General features: G+C 35.7%; 1 protein-coding gene across 2 annotated transcripts; it reads left to right on the top strand.

Moving 5' to 3' along the window:
* Nucleotides 1–13175: 13175 nt before the first annotated feature.
* LOC135073248 (uncharacterized protein DDB_G0271670-like) lies at nucleotides 13176–19037 on the top strand. 2 transcript variants are annotated; one of them, XM_063967355.1, is made up of 6 exons: nucleotides 13176–13285; nucleotides 14789–14895; nucleotides 16494–16530; nucleotides 16709–16786; nucleotides 18063–18143; nucleotides 18769–19037. In XM_063967355.1, the coding sequence occupies exons 2-6, from the start codon at nucleotides 14822–14824 to the stop codon at nucleotides 18802–18804; spliced, it is 306 nt and encodes a 101-aa protein (XP_063823425.1). In that variant the 5' UTR covers nucleotides 13176–13285; nucleotides 14789–14821; the 3' UTR covers nucleotides 18805–19037. The 2 variants fall into 2 exon arrangements, with proteins under 2 accessions (XP_063823425.1, XP_063823426.1); XM_063967356.1 differs by having other exon boundaries at nucleotides 13178–13285; nucleotides 14792–14895.
* Nucleotides 19038–20666: the final 1629 nt, after the last annotated feature.

Here is a 20666-nt window from a genome sequence, read left to right as displayed (position 1 = left end):
CGTAATGACGCCGGAGAAAATGTATTAAAACTGCTTTTGTTTGTCACCTAACCCATTTTATTATAATTGGGATTCATTACAACGCGTACGATAGTAATTTGATCATTGTTTAATGCGTTTACAGAGCAAATTTTTTGCTACTTGCATCAAATGTGCTAACTTTGCTGTTTGTTAAACATACATAGATAACAGTAATAAATTTTTAACTACCCTTAAGGTTGAGCACTATTTTTGTGTAACTTAGTTTACGATTTCAATCTTGCGATAAATGTATGAAAAGCTCGTAAGTATTTATGAAAACCTTGCACCAGTAGGTATCAACAAGAATGAAAAGGTAAATACTTTTGATGTAAAAATCTGTAAATATGATAATAAATAAGTAATTTGTTCTAATATAAATAAATGTCTTCTAAGTACCTATCCATATCTCTGTTAATCACTTTAAACAACAAAATTGGGGTTAATAGTTTAGATGTTTGTAAATAACATTAAGATACTCATACGAGTACAATAAATCTATCAAGTTCTAATTATATTGTTTGGGAAGTAAAAACAGCATAATAATGCATAACAATTTCAATATAAGCTTCGTAATAAAAGCTTAGTTCAAGCTTAATTAGAAAAGTGAGTATAATACATAAGCATAAAATAAAAAGGTTGCTTACTAATCTTATCAATTGGAAACCGTTTTCAACTGAGTATTTTAATGTTCTCGTGGGATATACAAAATAATTTAAATCTAGTACCTTCTTCAGTTACACAAAAATAAGGAATCCATCCTCAAGTCAAAATATTTGCAGTTTTCATTAAAATAAAATAAAACATCCCGGAACGTATAGTCCGCGGGAGCAGATGCTAACTCGCTCCGAAAGAAAAAAGGGCAACATTGTGCTAACGATACTCCAAGGAAGATACAAATACTGTAAGAAATATTTATGGAGGTTTTTCGGAATGGAATCCCCCGGGATGGCGGGACGAGACGCTGGCCTCTGGAATAGGGGAAAACACGTCTCGAATCCCTCGCCACGCATAACTCTTAATACAAGGATTATAGAACGCCTTCTTAAGTCTTGGGTGCCAAAAGAAAGATAACAAGCAATTAGGGCACTGCTATAAAAATCTGAACATGCTTCCGTAAAAGCTTTTGAGGTGTTACGTAAGCGAGGGCCCCTTTTTGATAGCGTTTTTGCCTAATTAGTGGAGCATTTGTTTGCGAAAAATATTGCTATTTTGTGTGCCTTAACGATAGTCCCAGAAGAAAAACTTGCATTGCAATTTTATGTATGTAGTTATTATAACTGAATAACTTAACGATACATACAATTAAACGTAGTTAATTCAGTTCAATTTGTCGTACCAAACAGCCAAAGTTACAAAATACACACCCAACCTTTTTCCAACTCATAACCAGGTGAAATTGTGTTTGCTAAATGAAAACCATTTTCCAAATTTCTTTCACAATTGGGCTTTTTTGCTATTAAATTGGGCAGTATTTTTTCAGTTCATTTCCCATAAAACTAATATCAAAATCAAGTGTGATGAGGTTCTCACCTTTGTTTTTCCGCTCACCTGGGCCTCGTAAATTTTCCGGAGCCATAAAATGCATTAGTAAGGTCTGCTTTTGAATAATGCCATGCGATGTACCATTCTGGGGGTAAGAAGGGTTCTAAATAGCTATAAAATTTAACGAATATTTTTGTTTGTATGTTTTAAAGTGTCAATATTAGTGTGATATATGTCTTTAAGATATCATCTTGATAATCGTTATTTAATTGTGAAAGTAATTTAAACATCATACACAAAACACTTTCCAAAATATTATGTTTACTATGGCGGCGGACTATAGACGACTTATTTTATTGTGTAAGTTTTTTAAATCTTTTTTTGTTAATATCTTCATCTATACATATAGGAGGGATAGGATAGTTTCAGAGATGGACTTAAAGGGGTAATTTTGTAAGTACATAGATACTCTGTTTCTAACATCAACAACTCACACATCAAAGATCTCAGATAACCTACGAATCGGCTTGCAACTTGGTGGCTACCAAGATGGTTCCGATACGCTTCACCAGACTTGGTTGTCGCACTCCCAATCGCGAATCCAATAGGCCGTACGAAACATACCTGGGCTAATTAAGTAATGGCTCCCGCGGGACACCGCGAAGGGTTCACCTAATTAATTAATGACCATTCCATCCCTCGCGATAACTTTCAATGGAGTTTTAAGTTACCTCAGTACGGTGGTATCTCGATCGTTACAATAATTTAATTCGACGTATTACCCCGGAGTTAATTAATACGTAGTGATGCAAGGACATGCCCAATTATGCCCATGTGGTTTTAAATAAATTATGACGATTAGTTTTTTTTAATTGACTTGATGATAGGGAATCATATGATAAATAGAGGTTTATTCGTTGATATTCAATGTAATCGAAAATAAATTAATTTATGTTTATTAAGATTTCTTTTGACGCAAATAAGAAGTTTAAAATTAAGTAATGCACACATCTACTTTATGCATGACAGCTCTACCTACTTAAAGTCAGTGTGCATATTTGTATTTATAACTTAAACGAAAGAAATGTAACTTGATTGTGAGGGTAATGAATTAATTCCCAGTACTGTAGGTTTCGTTACAAAGTGGTGATTGTGTCAGAATGGGAGTAATTACACGGCTCGTAAAGTGACTTGTAAACACGGTCTGGCTGGTGACGGGACGGAATCGCAAGAAATTAATCCGAAGCGCCCGCTTCAAATGGTAAAAGCCGTGTTCTTCAAATGTTAAAACCCGTGCTCCTCAAATGATAAAACCCGTGTTCTACAATGATCGCGGGAATAAGCGCTCTTTACGACATTCTTGGACGAAACTTGACGTAACTTGACATAATTAATGCAGTTACTAAGCAGCTACTTAATTTACACTTTGAACTCGATATGCAATAAATTCAACTTAATTTATGCTGGTTTTATAACCTAAATAGGTACTATAATGTAGTTAATTTATGCCATATTTATTTGCTAACATGAATAAGAACGTAATTATGTCCTTTAAAATAAAAGTTGTTTTATATTCTTCTAAAGGCGTTTGGCATACAGCAATGTGCAGCATGGTTCTGTACAATTTGATAAAACACCTTACGTCTGAAAACACCTTACGCTTACTGTGTCAAAAGAGGTAGAGTGCTAATTTGTACGAAAATGGTCCCACTGAAGTAAAACTCACAAGACTTGTAGCTTTCTTCAACGACTCAAAACAGTTAAAACTTTAATTCAGCCGGCTTATTAGGACATAAGTCAAACGAAAAAACGTTCCTCCGAAAAATTCTGCAACGAATAAAATATTATTGCGTACCGGCCCGTGAGGGAATATTGAAGAAGTTAGATTGAGGAAGTGACGACATTGTTATTATCGCCCGATCCGGCACTGAAACAATCTCTGGCATTCGCGTTCCAATCGGATGCTGGCCAGTAAAATCTCGGTTATGATTTCCGACCGATTTTCATCTTCTTTGATTTATTTTAGTAGACACTGAAACTTTGCTTGGAAATATCGTCGCGCAAGAATTCACTGATAAAAATATCACGATGGAATGCGTTTCCAAAATTGTTTTATCTACGACTTAACGGCTTTTACCCAGAAATGAAAATGATTACTAAACAACAAAAAAAATTAACAAAATGCTAACTAGTTTTAGAATTAGTTTGCCCGAAACATTTTTAAGCGACATTAATATTTAAATCCGTATCAAAACTTAACACAATAAATCTAGCCCACGTATCCGAGACGCAAATGGGGGCGCAACAAAGCGTGTGGAAATAATTTTTCATGGCAAAACAATTGGCCTTAGTTTAAACACTGCTTAATAACAACTCAAGAGGGCGGAAAAAAGAATTTCAGCTTTTTACAGGGGAGTTTTTGTCGTACTTATTCCTAAAACAAAGCGTAATGACCCGGACGGCACGCATTTGTTCGCGAACAATCCGAATAGGCCATTTTTCATCTCGAACAATTGAGGGCGGTACTCCGACACAATTGGCAGAGTATTTTGTCAAGCATTTGTCGTACAGCCTGCGGGTAGGGATGCGGTGATCCGATTTCTCCTTTTCGATACCAACAACATACTTTGCGTATGCTGATAAAACGTGTTGTTTACGAAGTAAACCTAAATAAATAGACAAATACAACCATATCCATAGTACAAGCTTTGCTTAGTTTGGGACTAGAAGCGCAGTGTAAAATGTCCAAGGATATTTATTTATTTATTAAATCTTTCCACTCATTGAAATATTTTACGATAGTAGTATTGTTAATTATTGCTTTTTATTGGAAAGGTGTTTCGTGATTAAATTGGTTATCATATTTTTGGAGCGCTCTACCTGATTTAATTAAAATAAATGGGTTTATCAACTTAAATATAAATCTACTCGAATTGGATACAATAGCATTTGATGTCAACAAATGCCGCCTACACGTCTTTATCACTTATACGACAATTATTTAAATACGCCCACTTTCGACGCCCACAAGCTGTCATTATCTCAGATAAAAGATAATAAACTTTTCCTGAAAGTACGTGACCTTCAGTATTAATCTGCACTGAATACGCTTACTAACTATGCCCTTATCAATAATTCTATGACCTATCATCATTTCATCACTCCACTGCTTCAATCTCTCGCTTTTTTTATCCAGCCGCTGCTATTTTCTTGAGGGCGTCAGTTCATCCAGCAGGTCCCACGCTACTTTTGCCGGACACTATCATCTATGATCGTCCAATAAATTCGAAATTAGATTCGATCGGTGACCAGCGATCAGTGATATCGGACTAGAATCCCATCCCTACCCGGAGCGTGCCGTATAAAGTGCACTGCATACGCCGCGGGTAAGAGGGTGTTCTTTGCATGTGTATGTAAACAAACGTTTACGTTTTTGTAGGATCCATTTAATTTGACCTACTGCTCGAAAAGCACCATACTAGCTTTTTTCATACAGCCTCTGAGCAGCTATTTTCTTAAGGTCGTTAGTCCATCGAGTAGGTCCTACACTACTTTCGCTACGATCATCTATGATCATTGATTTCTCAATATTTTCAAAATTAGATCTGATCGAACGACCAGAATCTCCCATCCCTACGAGCGTGCCGTATAATAAGTGCACTCCATACGCCGCGGGTAAGAGGGTGTTCTTTGCATGTGTACGTAAACAAACGTTTAGGTTTTTGTCGGATCTTTTTATTGTGGCCCGCCCGAATGAGGTCGGGTTCGTCTTTTGAGACTCTTCGCTTTGTGCCGTTTAAGTCTCATTGTGGAGTTGCCTCTGAATTAGCCTAATCTACATGCGATTATATTTGCTCCAAAAAGCTAACCTTTGAAGAGACCTATTATTCTCGTAATTTATTCAATTATGTAATTCAACAATATTTTTACCTGGAAGGATTAGTTGCACCATCTTACTTTAACTTTAACAAACGTCAAAAATCTGTCAAACTCTAAACAAAAAACACCGGTTATTATTAAAGTTGCGGTTGAAGTAAGTTGGTGCAACTCAGCCTTATTTTTGGTTAATTATCCTAAAGATAAATATATATGTTTTCAGTAAATTGCTCTTATAAACCACCACTAGTTTCAGAATAATGTGGACCAGAGAGAGTTTAAGCTCAAAAAAACTCAGTAACAATTATTGGCCGTCGTAGAACAAACCTTAAACACATCCTCGGCCATACAATTAATATCAACAGTCGTATTTATTGTCGGCGTTATTAATCACCTAGCACTCCGCGCCGCTAGATGGCCGTAAAATCTCGCCTCTTATGATTTCATGGCGGCTGGTGGTAGTACGTTGGAATTTTTCGTTTTATTTTATGATGGCGCGCACTGTCGCGAGGAAATATTGGCTCAGCGGAATAGCTCGTAAAGAAAGCCGTTTCCTTACCACGGGTTACGCACCGCAACTACACCGCGTGCTTACATTTATTATTAGTCCCATTCGCGTTTTATGATGGATGATATCTTTTGTTTTATCTAATTTTGTCTAGACCGCCATTGACTGAAATGTTTTGCTAGTTGTATTTTTAGAACATGGACTAAAATGCAACCAGATTTTTTTGGGGGCTAACATTTACATTACATACAACGTGCCCCCATTTATTTGTAATGGTATCTAATAGATAAGTGAAAGCACTAGATAAGCGAATTCTAGTGGTATTTGTATATTCGTGTAATTATTATTAAAACATGATTCTCAGCACTTGTTGCATCCTACTCTGCAAACTTCTTTTAAACATGGTTGATACCTGCTTAACCAATGCCCACTGACCTTGTCTGAAGTGACACACAAGTCTCACCTCTACTTACCTATTATCAACTTAAAATGCCCTAAACTTTATTTCCTATTATTTTCTAACAATGCAAAACCCCTCTCGCCGCGATAGTCAATTATAGCAAATCGATAGGCAGATTCTATTGTCGTCTGTCGCTTTGATATATCAACATACAATTGCGCCATGTTTTCGCTCGTGGGTCCAAGACGAGAAGGCTCCGGTATTTTGCCGGTCCACTAAGTTCGCCCGCTGCCCTCTAACATAGTCAATGAAGATCAGCAAACACAAGACGTAGATACTTGGATGGAATACTAAGATCAAATCAATAAAAAAAAAGTAGCTTGCGTAGGTTCCAATCGCCGAATAAGTATTCTTAAAAGGGCCAGTACGTACACCCAATTTGATTGGCTAACCCTCTTTAGAACACCCTACATTAGCACCTGAAGCATCTTTGATGCAAATGAAGTAACTAAAATACAAGCGAATCCTAAATTAATTTACTTTATCCTTAATTTTATTCATCATTTAAAAGTCTAAAAAAGTGTAGTCTTCTAACCTTGGGTAATTCTCTATCATCTTCAACACCCCTTCAAGATTTAGGATATTCAAGGATCTAAGATTCCTTAAAAGCCAACAATACATTACATTCGACAGCACATCATACCCTGTGTAAGTTAATAACACATAAGATGCCGCAATGCAAATACACCTTGTAAAGATGTCGTCTCTCATTTATAAGTCGCATTTATTTAAGATATACCTATCTGTAAGACTTTTTGTAAAACCGTTTGTACAATTGTTTGTTGTCCCTAATAAAATAAAATAAAATAAAATAAATAGTATAAAGTGGAGAGACTTACCTTATTTACCTTCATCTCCGCCTCGCACATCATTATTCAAGTTAAGTGGACAGCCGGTAGGTTAGTGGATGAGTAACAAAAATTCAGGGGCTAACCTAAGGATATTGAATCACGATAACGTCGGAACATTGTAATGGCCCGTCGATCAGATGTTAATGTACATTTGATGTGTTGTAGAGTTTGGTAAATTGAGTTGTAGAGCTTAAGTAAATATAGGGGTTTTAGAGACCAGTAGGACTAGGATACGCGCCGTGATATACCTACTTTATCGATGTCAAAATCTATGGGCAAAATCGATAAAATGGCGTCAAAACCGCTTATCGCGGCGCGCATCCTAGGGTACTGATTTGCGCAAAATTGTATTACCGTGTTATAGTGTGTTATATAGTAGATTTATAATGTTCTATGAAAATCATAATACAAATACCAACAGGATATAAAGTGACAACATAAAAACTTAAGGTCAATTAAAAGTTAGTTTGAATAACAGCATCACACATTATACTTAAATGAAAAAGAATCAAGATTATTTTGGTTCTAATTACTAATTCCAATGAAACCAACGCTATCTTACTAATCGCACTTACAAAAACAAAACCACCAAGGCTATATACAAGTTACTTTGAAACAGACATACATATTAGCAGTATAGTTTGGTAAAAAAGTGTTTGTACGTTATTTACTTACCGACTGTGACGTCATATTATAGCATAGCTTGATCGATGGATATTCTCGAAACTGATGAATCATAGCTGTATAGAATTCGCACATCTGTTTGGATGCCTTTTAAAGCGAAATAGACAGGTAAATAATTATGTTTAAACAGAATTTAATTTTAATTTAATTTAATAATTTGTGTAATTTTTTGACTTAATATAATTTTATTGTAACCGATGTGGTGACTAAACATGTAAGCGCTTTGGGTTTTCTGTAAGCTTATTATGTTGCTCATTAAATAAATAAATAAATAAATAAAAACATAACTTTGTCAGTCGCCTGGCCTGTGCTGGTTTAGGTGCTGGATACTATTAATACTATGCCAGAGGTCACGGGTTCGATTCTTACTACTAACTTTCATGAACATACCTGTTTTCACTAATTAAGGTGTTTTTTCTATATACAAATAAAACATAATCAAGCATAATCAAAGCCAGACTATGACATTTACTCTGACTATCGACGAGGTGCGAGAAATAAAAATACAATAGGATGTAATATTCGTAAAATACATAGTTGTTATTACTATCGTACCACAAAAGGCTAATTGTGGTTGATTGCAACTCGCCGAGAAAAATGGTATCTCCTGTATCAGCCATTACACTAATGTTTGGTGCCGGCTTGAAAGATGGCCGCGACCGACCAAAAGTGATCGCGTAATTAGCGGACTAATAAGACTATAAATGACCGCCGTTATTACCTGTTAAGTCTACCATGTTATGGCAGAATGTGTGTGCCTAATTAATATTAATAAAGACGGTGTTAGTAACGTTGAGCTGATTTTGGATAGCTGTTTCTCGAGCTAAAAGACTTAGGATGAGTTTGCACCATCTTACTTTGACTTTAACAAACGTCAAAAATCTGTCAAACTCCATACAAAACACCGGTTATCGTTATAGTTACGGTCAAAGTAAGTTGGTGGAACTCAGCCTTAAAACCACAGGAAACTGCCGTCAGTTTCCTGCCGTAAGTTATGACGTCATCCATGCCCGTGCATGGATGACGTCATAACTTACCGTTAGGTAGGTAAAGATTGAAGACGCACGTAAAGTCAGCGCTAAATTAGATTTACATCCTTAGTGGTAGTAATTTGTGTAACACAATCAAAACAAATTAATCCCTCCAGCTAAGCTAAATCTAAATGCTTGTGTTAAGAGTGGGTTCACCACAGTAGTATAGCGGCAATAGTATTTGAACTAGTGACCCTCGTGTCGGTAGGAACTTCAATAATGACAGGGCTATTGTCCTTGGGCTTAAAGTACCTTTAGATACCGCAATACCATTTTCTGTACTTTTTGATCAATTTACAATATTTTTCTATTAGATTTCAAAGCTACATGGAGGTTAAACTTTTAAGCTCATAAATACAAGTGAAATGCATATTTCACTTAATTTGTATTCCAGTACTTTGCTGCACTGACTGTTGAAATAAGCTGGTAAGAGTGGGGAGCATAAACTCGGAGTGCCCTCATAAACGTCGGTGTACGTTTGCAGCGCTTCAGGAAATGGTAACGATTAAATGCGCAATTTGCTAGTTTTACTTTGAATTAAGTTGCGCTTTAAATATTTTCGGTACTCAATACCAAATAACGGTTCAGTGTAGTTATACATGCGCTTAGCAACAAAATGACAAACGGTGTTGTTCAGCGCTTCTCAAACTTATCACGTCACGTACCCATATTACTAAACGATCGCAATTATATACTAACTAGCTTTCCGCCCGCGGCTTCGCCCGCGTGGAATTTTGTCTGTCACAGAAAAACTTTATCGCGCGCGTCCCTGTTTCAAAAACCGGGATAAAAACTATCCTATGTTCTTTCCCGGGACTCAAACTATCTCTATGCCAAATTTCATCAAAATCGGTTGCGAGGTTTAAGCGGGAAAGCGTAACAGACAGACAGACAGACAGACAGAGTTACTTTCGCATTTATAATATTAGTTGGGATTTGATAGAAAGGCAAGATCAGTTTATAATTAACAAAATGCAGTTTAAAATGTTCTCAAAAGCAATGTGACGAGTGACGTAGGCTTTTGTTTTTATGGCAAATTGGGACACCGTGTGTGCCGTAGGTACGCGCAAGTCAGCCAGTCATTTCGTCACCTGTTGGATGGTAAATCTTGTCATAAGCAAGCTGTTTAAGATCATTGGTTAACTCCTAGGGGCTCGCTTACTAAAGTTTGAGACTCTGAAGTGCAATAATACCGCGCAAAAGACCAAGATGATAAAAATGCGGAATATGTCAATACGAGTATTTAATACCTACAAAAATAGCCATATCGGTAAGTTGGCATTCACAATATTTACTCGTAAGTTGCGATTATTTAAATCAAAACATTCAAAGTTCTGCGCCCAATCAGTTTTAATGAATAATGTCATTCTCAATGTCAAAGTAGTTTTAGAATTTATTCATTTTATTTAATTTTTATTGAAGGAGTATCTCGTTCGTATTCTGTTTTGCTTAATTCACCAGCTTAAACTACCTAATAATAATATTCCTACTACCAGCTTTACTTTTCTGATAGGTCGACGATTATGTCTTAGGCTGAGTTGCACCATCTATTACTTTGACAAACGTCAAAAATCTGTCAAACTCCGTACAAAAAGCACCGGTTAATGTGTTACGGTCAAAATAAGGCGGTGCAACTCAGCCTTAAAGTAGTAATGTAATATGTATATTCCAACTTTTACTTTTTACTCTTAAAGTTAAGTAGAGCTTTCCAGTGACAACAAGATTAGTTTGTTATTGACTCAATCAATGCTCATGACTTTGGTATGATCATTTATGAAGCCATTCCTGGTGAGGTTCGAGTCTGCAACCGCAGCTCGCGATGTAGACCGGTATGCGAATCATCACACCAGAGGCCGTTGTCAGACCACCAAGCCAGGGCACTCAAATCCCAGGTATTTCTAGATAGATTATTCATGTTTTCCTGCATAGCCAAATACAGTTTCCTAACTCAATTTAAGTAGTTTTGGCAACTTTTAATTCAGTCTCAAACTTATAACAGGCTGAAATTCAGTTCGGATCGCAACCTGATGTATAGTTTGAATTGATACCGATAAATTCGGTTCGGGGAAGGTTTATTCGTTTACGTAAACTTCGAGATTGGCTCTAACAAGGCTGAGAGGAGAGCGCCCGGTGATTTCTACTCTTAAAATCCAATTTAAATGCATTCCTCTGTGCCGCAGGAGGGCCGCCGATACGCTGGGGCCCAATTAACTTATTCATCCTTAACGTTTCATTGCTCAACTTGGTTACCACTCGCACTTCACGTGCCTTCGTTGGTATTCTTTGTTATCCCGAATTTGGAATGGTGATTGTATTGTTACTTGGAAACAAAAGCTCAAAAAGCTCTGAAAATTACCACTTTCAAAGCAAAACAGGAAAAATTAAAAATGGCATCAAAAACGTATCATTTTATTGCACATTTTTTTTAATATTACATAAAAACATGTACTATAAAAACATAAAACTTTTTCCATAAACTATTAAATGAGAAGAGGCGTCTCTTTGCAGTGCAGGACATTTATCAGCTTTAGTTTCTTTAACTGTACACCAAAATAATACAGAACCAACCTGTCTTTCACATCTAATACAAAAATACACCAAAACACTTCCGACGTTCATCCTATCAAAAGCGAGTGAACTGCGTAAAAGACAGAAGATATTCTTCTGAAGTAACAGCATAACATCTAAAATGCAATTTGAACACCCTAATAGAAACGTTCCCAGTAAGAATTGTTGCAAAGTGTAATGGGTTCAGGTGAAATTAACGCAGAAAAATAGGAAAAGTTTGAACGAGTTTTCCACGGAGGTTTTTTTGCCGTCGCCAAGTAGCGCTGTGATTGTAAACTGCTGAATTTATAATGCCATTTTCGAACTCCACTTCATCGGGAAGTTTTAAACCGGTTCGTAATTTAACTCAAGCAGTACCCACCCACCATTCATTGAAGGTAAATTCAATAAGACAAAGTTTGGCGCCTTAAAGATCTTTTTAAATCTACGTAGAAAAGCTTTTTTTAGTCATCTTATCGTATCAAAATCGTAAAAAAAAAACAACATTAGAAAAATCGCTTTTGATGATTTTTCTGCCCTTAAAGGAAAAATAAAACACCTTTCTATTGAAAAAAGGGATACCTTATCGTGCTACTATCAGAATTTCTCACGAATCGTATTATGAAAAAATAAACGATCTCTTTTCGGACCCTATTTATTTAAAAAGGATGCGATGACTCAAGCAGATTTGCTGAAGATATCTGCGCGCCTTCTGTGGATTACTTTGCAAGTCTTTTATACGGGGCAGAAGGCCAGTATCATCACTACTTAAGGATATTAAAATCCCTTCTATTTGTGTAAGAAGCTTGTTTTCTCGCTGACGGCGTCTATCGAATAATCCAGATAAAGCAGAGTGAATTGCTTGTGCGAGTATCATCCGCACTTCACATAAAGGGTGGGCATAACTAAAAAAATATTACGCTCGTATTCACAAACGATGTCTGCTTAAGTGAAGAAGCAAATCGAACGCACAGCGTTGAGTAGGTTTTGTTTGTGTAATCTCTTTGATTGGTTTGTGTATCACCCTGTGCGTCTACGCGCACTGTGAGACCTCATAGTAATGTTTGTGAATACGGCCGTTAGTTGTCTATCAAGTATTGGGGCCATTTGACGTTTCACAATACTACTCATAGTTAAGAAATATTTGTATTATTGTGTTAGTTGTAAACTGAGACACGGATTAAGAGCTAGCAATTATTAGCTCTAAACTGCTTATTAGAATTTATCAGTCAGTAATCTACTACTTCATATAAAATAAGTAGGTAGTACTTGTTAATGAAGACCAGTGATCACATTTTCTCAACCCAGTGAAGTATTAGAGGTATCTTAGAATTGAGAGGAAGTAAACACAATAATGCCTCCCATTAGGTGGACCGACGATCTGGTGAAGGTCGCGGGAAGAACCTGGATGCGGGCAGCGCAGAACCGTCCGGTATGGAAATCCTCGGGGGAGGCCTTTGTTCAGCAGTGGACGTCATTTGCCTGAAACGAACGAACGAAACACAATATGTAACTTAATGGGCACAAAGATATATTTTATCATCTAATACCAAATTAGATCTATTATTACATGTACTAAATAAATATAAGAAGATGCACCAGTTAGATAAGGTAGGTACATCAAGTAAGTCAAATCTAGGTTTTATTGACGAATTCTCGAGAAAACAACCTTGATCGTAGGGCAAGTCGCAAAAGTTAAGTAAATTAATCTAATTATGTTATCTTCGGGCGCCCAGTTTATGTTCAGTCTGTACAAATAATTGACCGAGTTCGATCGCTACAAGTGATATTTTTTTAATTGCAAAATACAAGATAATTCGGTGCGGTGCGTATATTGTATTAATTTTTTTTTAATAAAGAGGCATAACTCTGAAATTAAATAACTTTGGTTAGATAGTAAATTCTATCAGCATTATTTAAGTTTACTTATACTACGAGTATTGTTATTTTAACCATTCATCCAAAACAGGATGTTGAATTCCAACAGAAAGACTTGCATAAACTTTCAGGTATGATTTAATTTAAAACATATGAATATCACTACAAAATTCCGGATTTTTGAAGTGTTTTAAATTTTTATATTTTTATTTCTCGGTATTTCTCGGTATATAGGCATAAACAAGTCCATAAAAAGTCTATATGTCTAAAAAACAAGGATATTTATGATCACTGAGGTGACTCTAGCACTATGGAAACAGTGAGTTATTTAACCAGAGTACCTACCTACAGTGTACATTTTAACATAGGTACCTATTAGAATTTGGTATAATGACTTATTATGCCCGTTTCCACCATCAATCCCTAGTTTTTAAAAGTGACCCCTATGAAAACAAAATGCCTCTTAAAAATACCAAAGGGGTCACTTAAAAATAAGGGATTGATGGTGAAAAACGAGCATTAATTTCATTGTTAGACTTTTAGCCCTAAAATCTTTGACGAGACTAGAATAAGTACGTACACCAACCGTGGCACATACGATATTTTTTATATCATTATTTAAACACAAATTATTTCCATTTAAATATTTTGAGTGCATGTACAAAAATTAGTGTAAATAAAGATTGATTTAAAAATGCATTTTAACTCATTTACGTCTTGTTTTTTATCAAACTTAAAGAGATATAAAGCGACGACCTTGACCTATGCAACCGGACTCAAATATTGCGCAAACAAGATTATAGGTAAACTTAACTAGTAAAATGTAAGTAATTAAAGAGTTTTAAAATGAAAAATAAAAGTTATGTGACAGCAATAAAAAGTCGATCTGCTTTATACATATTTTTTTTATTTATACCAATTTTAATGAAGAGTTTGTTTGTTTGTTTGGTTGAACGCGCTAATCTCAGGAACTACTGGTCCGCTATTGTATTACATCACCTTACAGCCAATAAGAGTGGAGCAGTAAAGAAAATGTTGCAAAAACGGGAAATATCATTCAAACTATTTTCACGCGTACAAAGTCGCGGGCACAACTAGTCTAATAAAAAGATATACTCGTAAAAGTATAAAATAAGCAGTGCTTACATTTTGTGTCATTACTAAATAATACTCGTAGTTGGTTATTGCATTACTTTTTTTAAAGTTATTCTTATATTAACTAGTTTCCCTTGAAAATAAATACTTATTACCATCAATCCCTAATTTTTAAGTACTCCTATGGTAACACATAATAGGAATTTAGTTTTCATAGAGGTCACTTAAAAATTAAGGGTTGATGGTGAAAACGGGCACTAGTCTCGAAACCAAACATTTCAATCAATAGGCCTAAACTGCAAGAAGTGCTAACGTAGGTACTTGTATTTAATTTTTAACCTATTTCTCTTTCCAGCAGTAAAAGTTAAGGTAACAGAAAAGGACAACGATGAATAAGTTTACCATTTTGCTGTTCGCCACGGTGTTGATTGCGATGGCTTGCGCCGGACCTTGCTCGCCAAGGTAAGATCCATTAGTCTTGTTAAGCTTCGTAAGAAAACTGCAAACAGTCCGCGCAAAAAGTGGGAATATAAGTTTTTGTTGCTTCAAATATTTTAGCCTGAATTATTTAGTGTTATGGAAATTATTATGATAATAAGATACCTACTCCGTTACCTATTATATTCTAGTAAACTTACACGATGTGCTATACTTTTAAAGTACAAGATACTCCATCTTATTCCAGAGTTATACTTTCTTATGTAGGGCACATTAAATTGTGTATTAGGGGAGACCTAGGAGAGTTGTGACAATTTTTACTTTAGGGGCCATATCTCGTTCAAAAAACATTTCACAGCTATGAATCATACAAATGAATGTAGCGTCGTTCCTCCTGTTTTCAAAACAATCACCAAAGGTAACTAAAGTATTAGGGTTTCTAAGAAAATCACCAAAATCTTAGACCACTCCCTTTGTCACAACTCTCCTAGCACCGAGGTAAGTTGTGACAGGTACCGAGGTGAGTTGTGACAGCATTGTATTCCATCTATTAGATATACAAAATACCTTAATACTCAATTAAATATGATTTTTTAGCAAAAAATTACTTTAATCATCCTTTAGTACCAATTAAAACAAATAGTTATAGGATGTCGTTACACAGATTGTGCCATATTTCTCCAGCTTTCATTTTTCTCCCACGACATTGGATTTTTTAAAATTATATTTTTTAGCTAATATTATAGATATATTCTTCCTCTTCTGTAAAAATAAAATAGTCGCGGTGGTAAAATCCATAGACGGAGCTTCGCCTTCTGGATTTACTTGATAAGCCTCTTTCTTCTTTAATATATTTAGATTTACAATTTTAGTTAATTTACAATAACTTAATTTATTTACAAGTTTAGATAGTAAGAGGTCGCAGCATATCTTAACCTTTAACCCTTTAACCTAATCACTTTATAAGCCAGGTCCTAGATTTCGAATCTAGCAAGCAGTTCCTCTATATGGCTTTCATGTATGGTTATTAGGCATACTGAATCAAAAAAGTAGCAGCATGCAATTATACAAATTATGAACCTACTAACACACAAAAAACATCTTAAAACATCGTGGAAATGGCCCATCAGAAAAATTCAGTAAGCTAGGAGAGTTGTGACAGCCTGTCACAACTCTCCTAGGTGTTTAAAATGACGACTTGGTTCGAATAATAATTTTTATTTTCTAAACACGATGCGCATACAAATGATCAGTGCTACATTTTGAGACCTGATTAACCATGCAACTTGGGAAAAAATAACACAACAGTGCACATATACTAAAACATGATATAAATTGAAATAAAATTTTGAAGAAAAACTTACTTTTCGCATTTTTTGGTACACAGACGTCATATTTACTTAACCGTGCTTCTTGCGCCGCCCGCAAGTACTTACTCAAGAAGAGCGTCTTAAAAGCGACAAACAAGCGATTTAACCAGCTCCCTAACTATATTAAGTAAGGAGAAATCGTCCTTGTCACAACTCACCTCTGTCACAACTCTCCTAGGTCTCCCCTACATAATAATTATGTCGGGCAATTGATTTTATTGACCTTTAAAATATATAAAAAATATTTTTCAGGAAATCCAGTTGCTGCAACAATATTAGCAGCGATGAGGTGTGTATTTAATTCTGTGAAATTAATATCTACATTTAAAAATATTCATTTGTAACAATTTTTCATTTATTACAAGTTATTTTAGGTATCTCTATAAAAATATGGATTATGAAAAAAAACATCAATTTATTTTTTCTACTAAAAATGTAAAACTAATACGAGTATTTACTACTTTCAGTGTAATTCATCGTCGTCCTCATCATCATCTTCGTCTTCGTCATCGTCAGAGGAAGATGATTGTGGCAGATGTGGTCACGTAAGTATTCATATACTTACTATGCACACAAAATTATTATAAAATTGATAGAAAATTCGAATTCTCTAAGTAAGTATAAAAGGAAATAATTCATTCTCCTGAATACAAACGGTTCATTATCACCATCATAATTTCAGCCATTGGACGTCCACTGCTGAACATAGGCCTCCCCTAATGCTTTCCACGTTGATCGATTGGTAGCGGCCTGCGGCCTCGGAAACGTGGCCTCTCACTCACTATAGGTCTTATACAGAGGCTCAAAGTTGCACAGCGTGCTATGGAGAGGGCTATGCTTGGTGTTTCTTTGCGAGATCGAATCAGAAATGAGGAGATCCGTAAACGAACTACAAACGGTTGTCTGTAAATAATAAAAGTATTTTTTTGTGCATAACAAGGCAAATAAGTATTGGACCGCAATCGCACCTGAGTGCAGTCTAATAGGATGGTACATTTTGCCCTGTAAGTGCATATTCACTCTCGCCTTGAAAACGCCCAGATTTAGTGTTCGGGAAAGACCGTAGCAGGCAGCGAAGTCCTCATTAAAAATACACATTTAAATCTCATACACTATTTTTTTAACTAATAAGTTTATCGGTATTCCGATCCTTACTAACCGTATCAAATTAAGTAACCATTAAGCTATGGTTAAAATCCTCAAAAAGAATTCGCAATGCCATAGCATGTTGAACGCGGAGCACTCCATCTCATTCGAAGCCAAGCTCCGTGGAGCGAGCCTCGATTGCGGGCCTAATGAGCAATAATGATGGAACTGTTCCCTTAACTTTGCCACCCCACGATATTTTCAACATTATACCTATTTACATATAGCCAAAATACTGATTTTCTATACAGTGACGTTCCACATAATAATAAAATACTTATGTAAGAGTTATAATTTATTGAAACAAACGTTTATTACTTGAAATTAGTCCCCACTTTAAACTCTCAGTTTTTTTTTAATTCATAACAAGGCAGTTATTTGAATATAATCGCACTTGATGTTAAGTGGGATGCAGTCTAGGTCTAGGATAGTACATATTATTATCTGCCCTGTAAGTGCCTATTCACTCTCGCCTTGAAAAGGCCCGTATTATAGTCTTCGGGAAATACAGCAGCAGGCAGCGAATTCCAATTCGAATTTCAAAGTTCTCTTAGAATTTTTCCAGGATTACCCAAATCCCTGTAATAGAAAAATCATGGATATGACAAAGTCACAGTCACAGTGTAGTTTTTTATCTTATTTTTATAAGTAATCGTAATTATTATTATTTTTCAGGGAAAGAGCAATGATTCGTCCTCATCTTCATCATCATCATCGTCCTCATCATCTTCGTCGTCTGAAGAAAATGATTGCGGCGTACGTACTGTAAAAAAAGTCAATCCGCTTATGAATATATTTATTAATATTGTAAAATCCACAACACCTCCAACTGTGAACATTACTACTAAAGCTAATACAAAAACGAATAATTTATCAGAAGTAGTTGAAAACCCTAAGGATCAAATTGAAACTCTTCAACTGAAATGAAGAAAATAAATTAATTTATTTTAATAAATAATTTCAAATAAAAATAATTGAGGTTCACTATAAATTAGCACGGCGACTCTTAAAAATAACGGCAGTTATTTTTAAGAGTCTAATACGAAAAAGGTACCTACTACCCGTTCGCGCTAAGTTTGCCGATCCGTGGAATACGCGTCCCCTACCCCAACCGCGATTAAACGCAATTAGTTAGTGATTAAACGCAATTAATGTGTCTTATTTTACGCAAATACACAATTTTTATCAATATTAATAAATAAACAATATTTTGAATATAGTTTGATATTATTAAAGTTATAGACGTTTCCCTTCGAGTGACGTCATAACGCCAGCGGCAAACTTAAAGCGAACGGATAGTATTTTTTTATTTCATTATTTTATGTCAGTATTTACTTTGTGATTACAACAATAAACTCATTAATTTCAATTTGTATTTCAGTACAAGAAGTCTCGACACGGCAGACGATGCAATTAGTGATATGAATATTAAAGTTGCAAAGAACTTTAGAAGTGATAGAAGTGAAAAAAAATTACTCTGTTACTCGTACTGTTTATTAATCTGTTATTCACAAATTCTTAAAGAAAGGTATATAAACGTTTAATATGCCAGTAGGTAGATATTTTTTGTAAACTGCTTCATTATTAAATTTTGTTTTCATTATTTGTAAGTTGAATGTATATTTGTTAATAATATTTTTTTTGATATGCCATGGTTTATCATTTCTACATGTCAACATGTATAGGTATGCATTAAACATTATTTTGTTAGGAGATATAATATTTCATCGAAACCATTGCCCAAGATTTTAAGTTACCAAAGTCCTTATTAGAAAAACGTAGGTCGATAGTAGAGTGATGATGTAAAAATTTTAATATTGTTTGGGTACCTACCATTCTAGCTCAACTGTAATCTGTATAATACTTACCGTTGCTCAAAAATTATTGTGATCTGTATACAATCAAGTCATATATTTTTTAAGTTCACGTGAAATATTTAGTTACACCATATGCACTACATAGATAGAAAGATACACTCAGGCTGAGTAGCACCATCTTACTTTGACTTTAACATCTGTCAAAAATCTGTCAAACTCCACACAAAAAACGCAGGTTAATGTTAAAGTAAGATGGTAGGTACAATCCAGCCTCAGTGTGCCACAGAGCTGTCGTTTCGATGGACGCGGACGGTCTCTTTGATCCCAGTGTTTCGCACACGAAAAATGTCCGCAGCAGTGTCCAGCCAGGTATTTTGATTAAAATACCTCAGCCAGAACCATATTTTAATTAACACGGCTTATGTCAAGCCTGGCTCACTCCGCGCGGTACATCCGATAATTACCTACAGCGAAGCGCCCCGCCGGCGGGTATTATATCAGTCGAGTGTCACGCGCGCGCCCGTCAGGACGCTGGCGTGCGTTGTAGTAACTAATTCTATGATCGAAGTATTATTTAAAAATGGACATAAAGAGAAAGAAATATTATTGTGCGGCGTTCGGGTGTTTAAATTCGAAAAGAAATCTACCGGATTTATCTTTTTTTTCGCTTCCCAAAGATGCTGAAAGGTATGTTGACCATGTAGGTAATCAATAATAATTCTTAGGATAGTATAGGAACCTAACCTACCATGACTACTGCTCAGAATGCGTTCGTTCGTTTCAGCCAAAATAAATGACGTCCACTGCTGGGCAAAGGCCTCTCCCAAGGTTTTCCATAATGAATGCGTACTTACCTACATACGTCTTCTTCTTCTTCTTTTCAGCCAAATGACGTCCACTGCTGGACAAAGGCCTCCCCCAAGGTTTTCCACAATGAACGGTCCTGCGCTGCCCGCATCCAGGCTCTTCCCGCGACCTTTACCAGATCGTCGGTCCACCTAGTAGGAGGCCTGCCCACGCTACGTCTTCCAGTACCTACATACGTACCTCATAACAAATAAGTAGATTAATTATTTTTTTACTAGACACTACTAGACAGCAACCCTAACAGCGTAAGAAGAGTTCAGAGGCACGCGATAGAAAGAGACAAAACTTGTAGGTGAATAAAATTGTAGGTACGTAGTGCTGTGCGAGCTGAATTCCACTGTATCGCGTCGTAGCAAGACTCGCATTTATTTAAATCGTCTTGCGGAGTAATCCTTCTGTACCTGTACTATTACTTATTCTGTGCTTATGTCAACAATTCAACGTTGGTAGGTACATCAACATTACCTACATTACCTATTATTTGTTAGGTCCGTCATCATGTAGAGGGTTCTTTGTGTCATTATACACAAAGCCGATAGTAAAAGATTAAATTTTTAAACTACAAGTAGAGTATACACAGAACAGTTTCAGCTCA

The sequence above is a fragment of the Ostrinia nubilalis genome, chromosome 7, assembly GCF_963855985.1.
Source record: "Ostrinia nubilalis chromosome 7, ilOstNubi1.1, whole genome shotgun sequence".
Taxonomy (NCBI): Eukaryota; Metazoa; Arthropoda; class Insecta; order Lepidoptera; family Crambidae; genus Ostrinia; species Ostrinia nubilalis.
Note: the sequence above shows the minus strand (reverse complement) of the source record. Positions and strands in the feature narration are given on the sequence as shown.

Excerpts from the sequence above, each read along its gene's own strand:
- LOC135073248 (XM_063967355.1), top strand. The coding sequence starts at position 14,822 with ATGAATAAGTTTACCATTTTGCTGTTCGCCACGGTGTTGATTGCGATG. Across the intron at positions 16,787-18,062 it reads ATTGTGGCAGATGTGGTCAC|GGAAAGAGCAATGATTCGTC; the intron begins GTAAGTATTCAT and ends ATTATTTTTCAG. Across the intron at positions 18,144-18,768 it reads CTGAAGAAAATGATTGCGGC|TACAAGAAGTCTCGACACGG; the intron begins GTACGTACTGTA and ends TTTGTATTTCAG.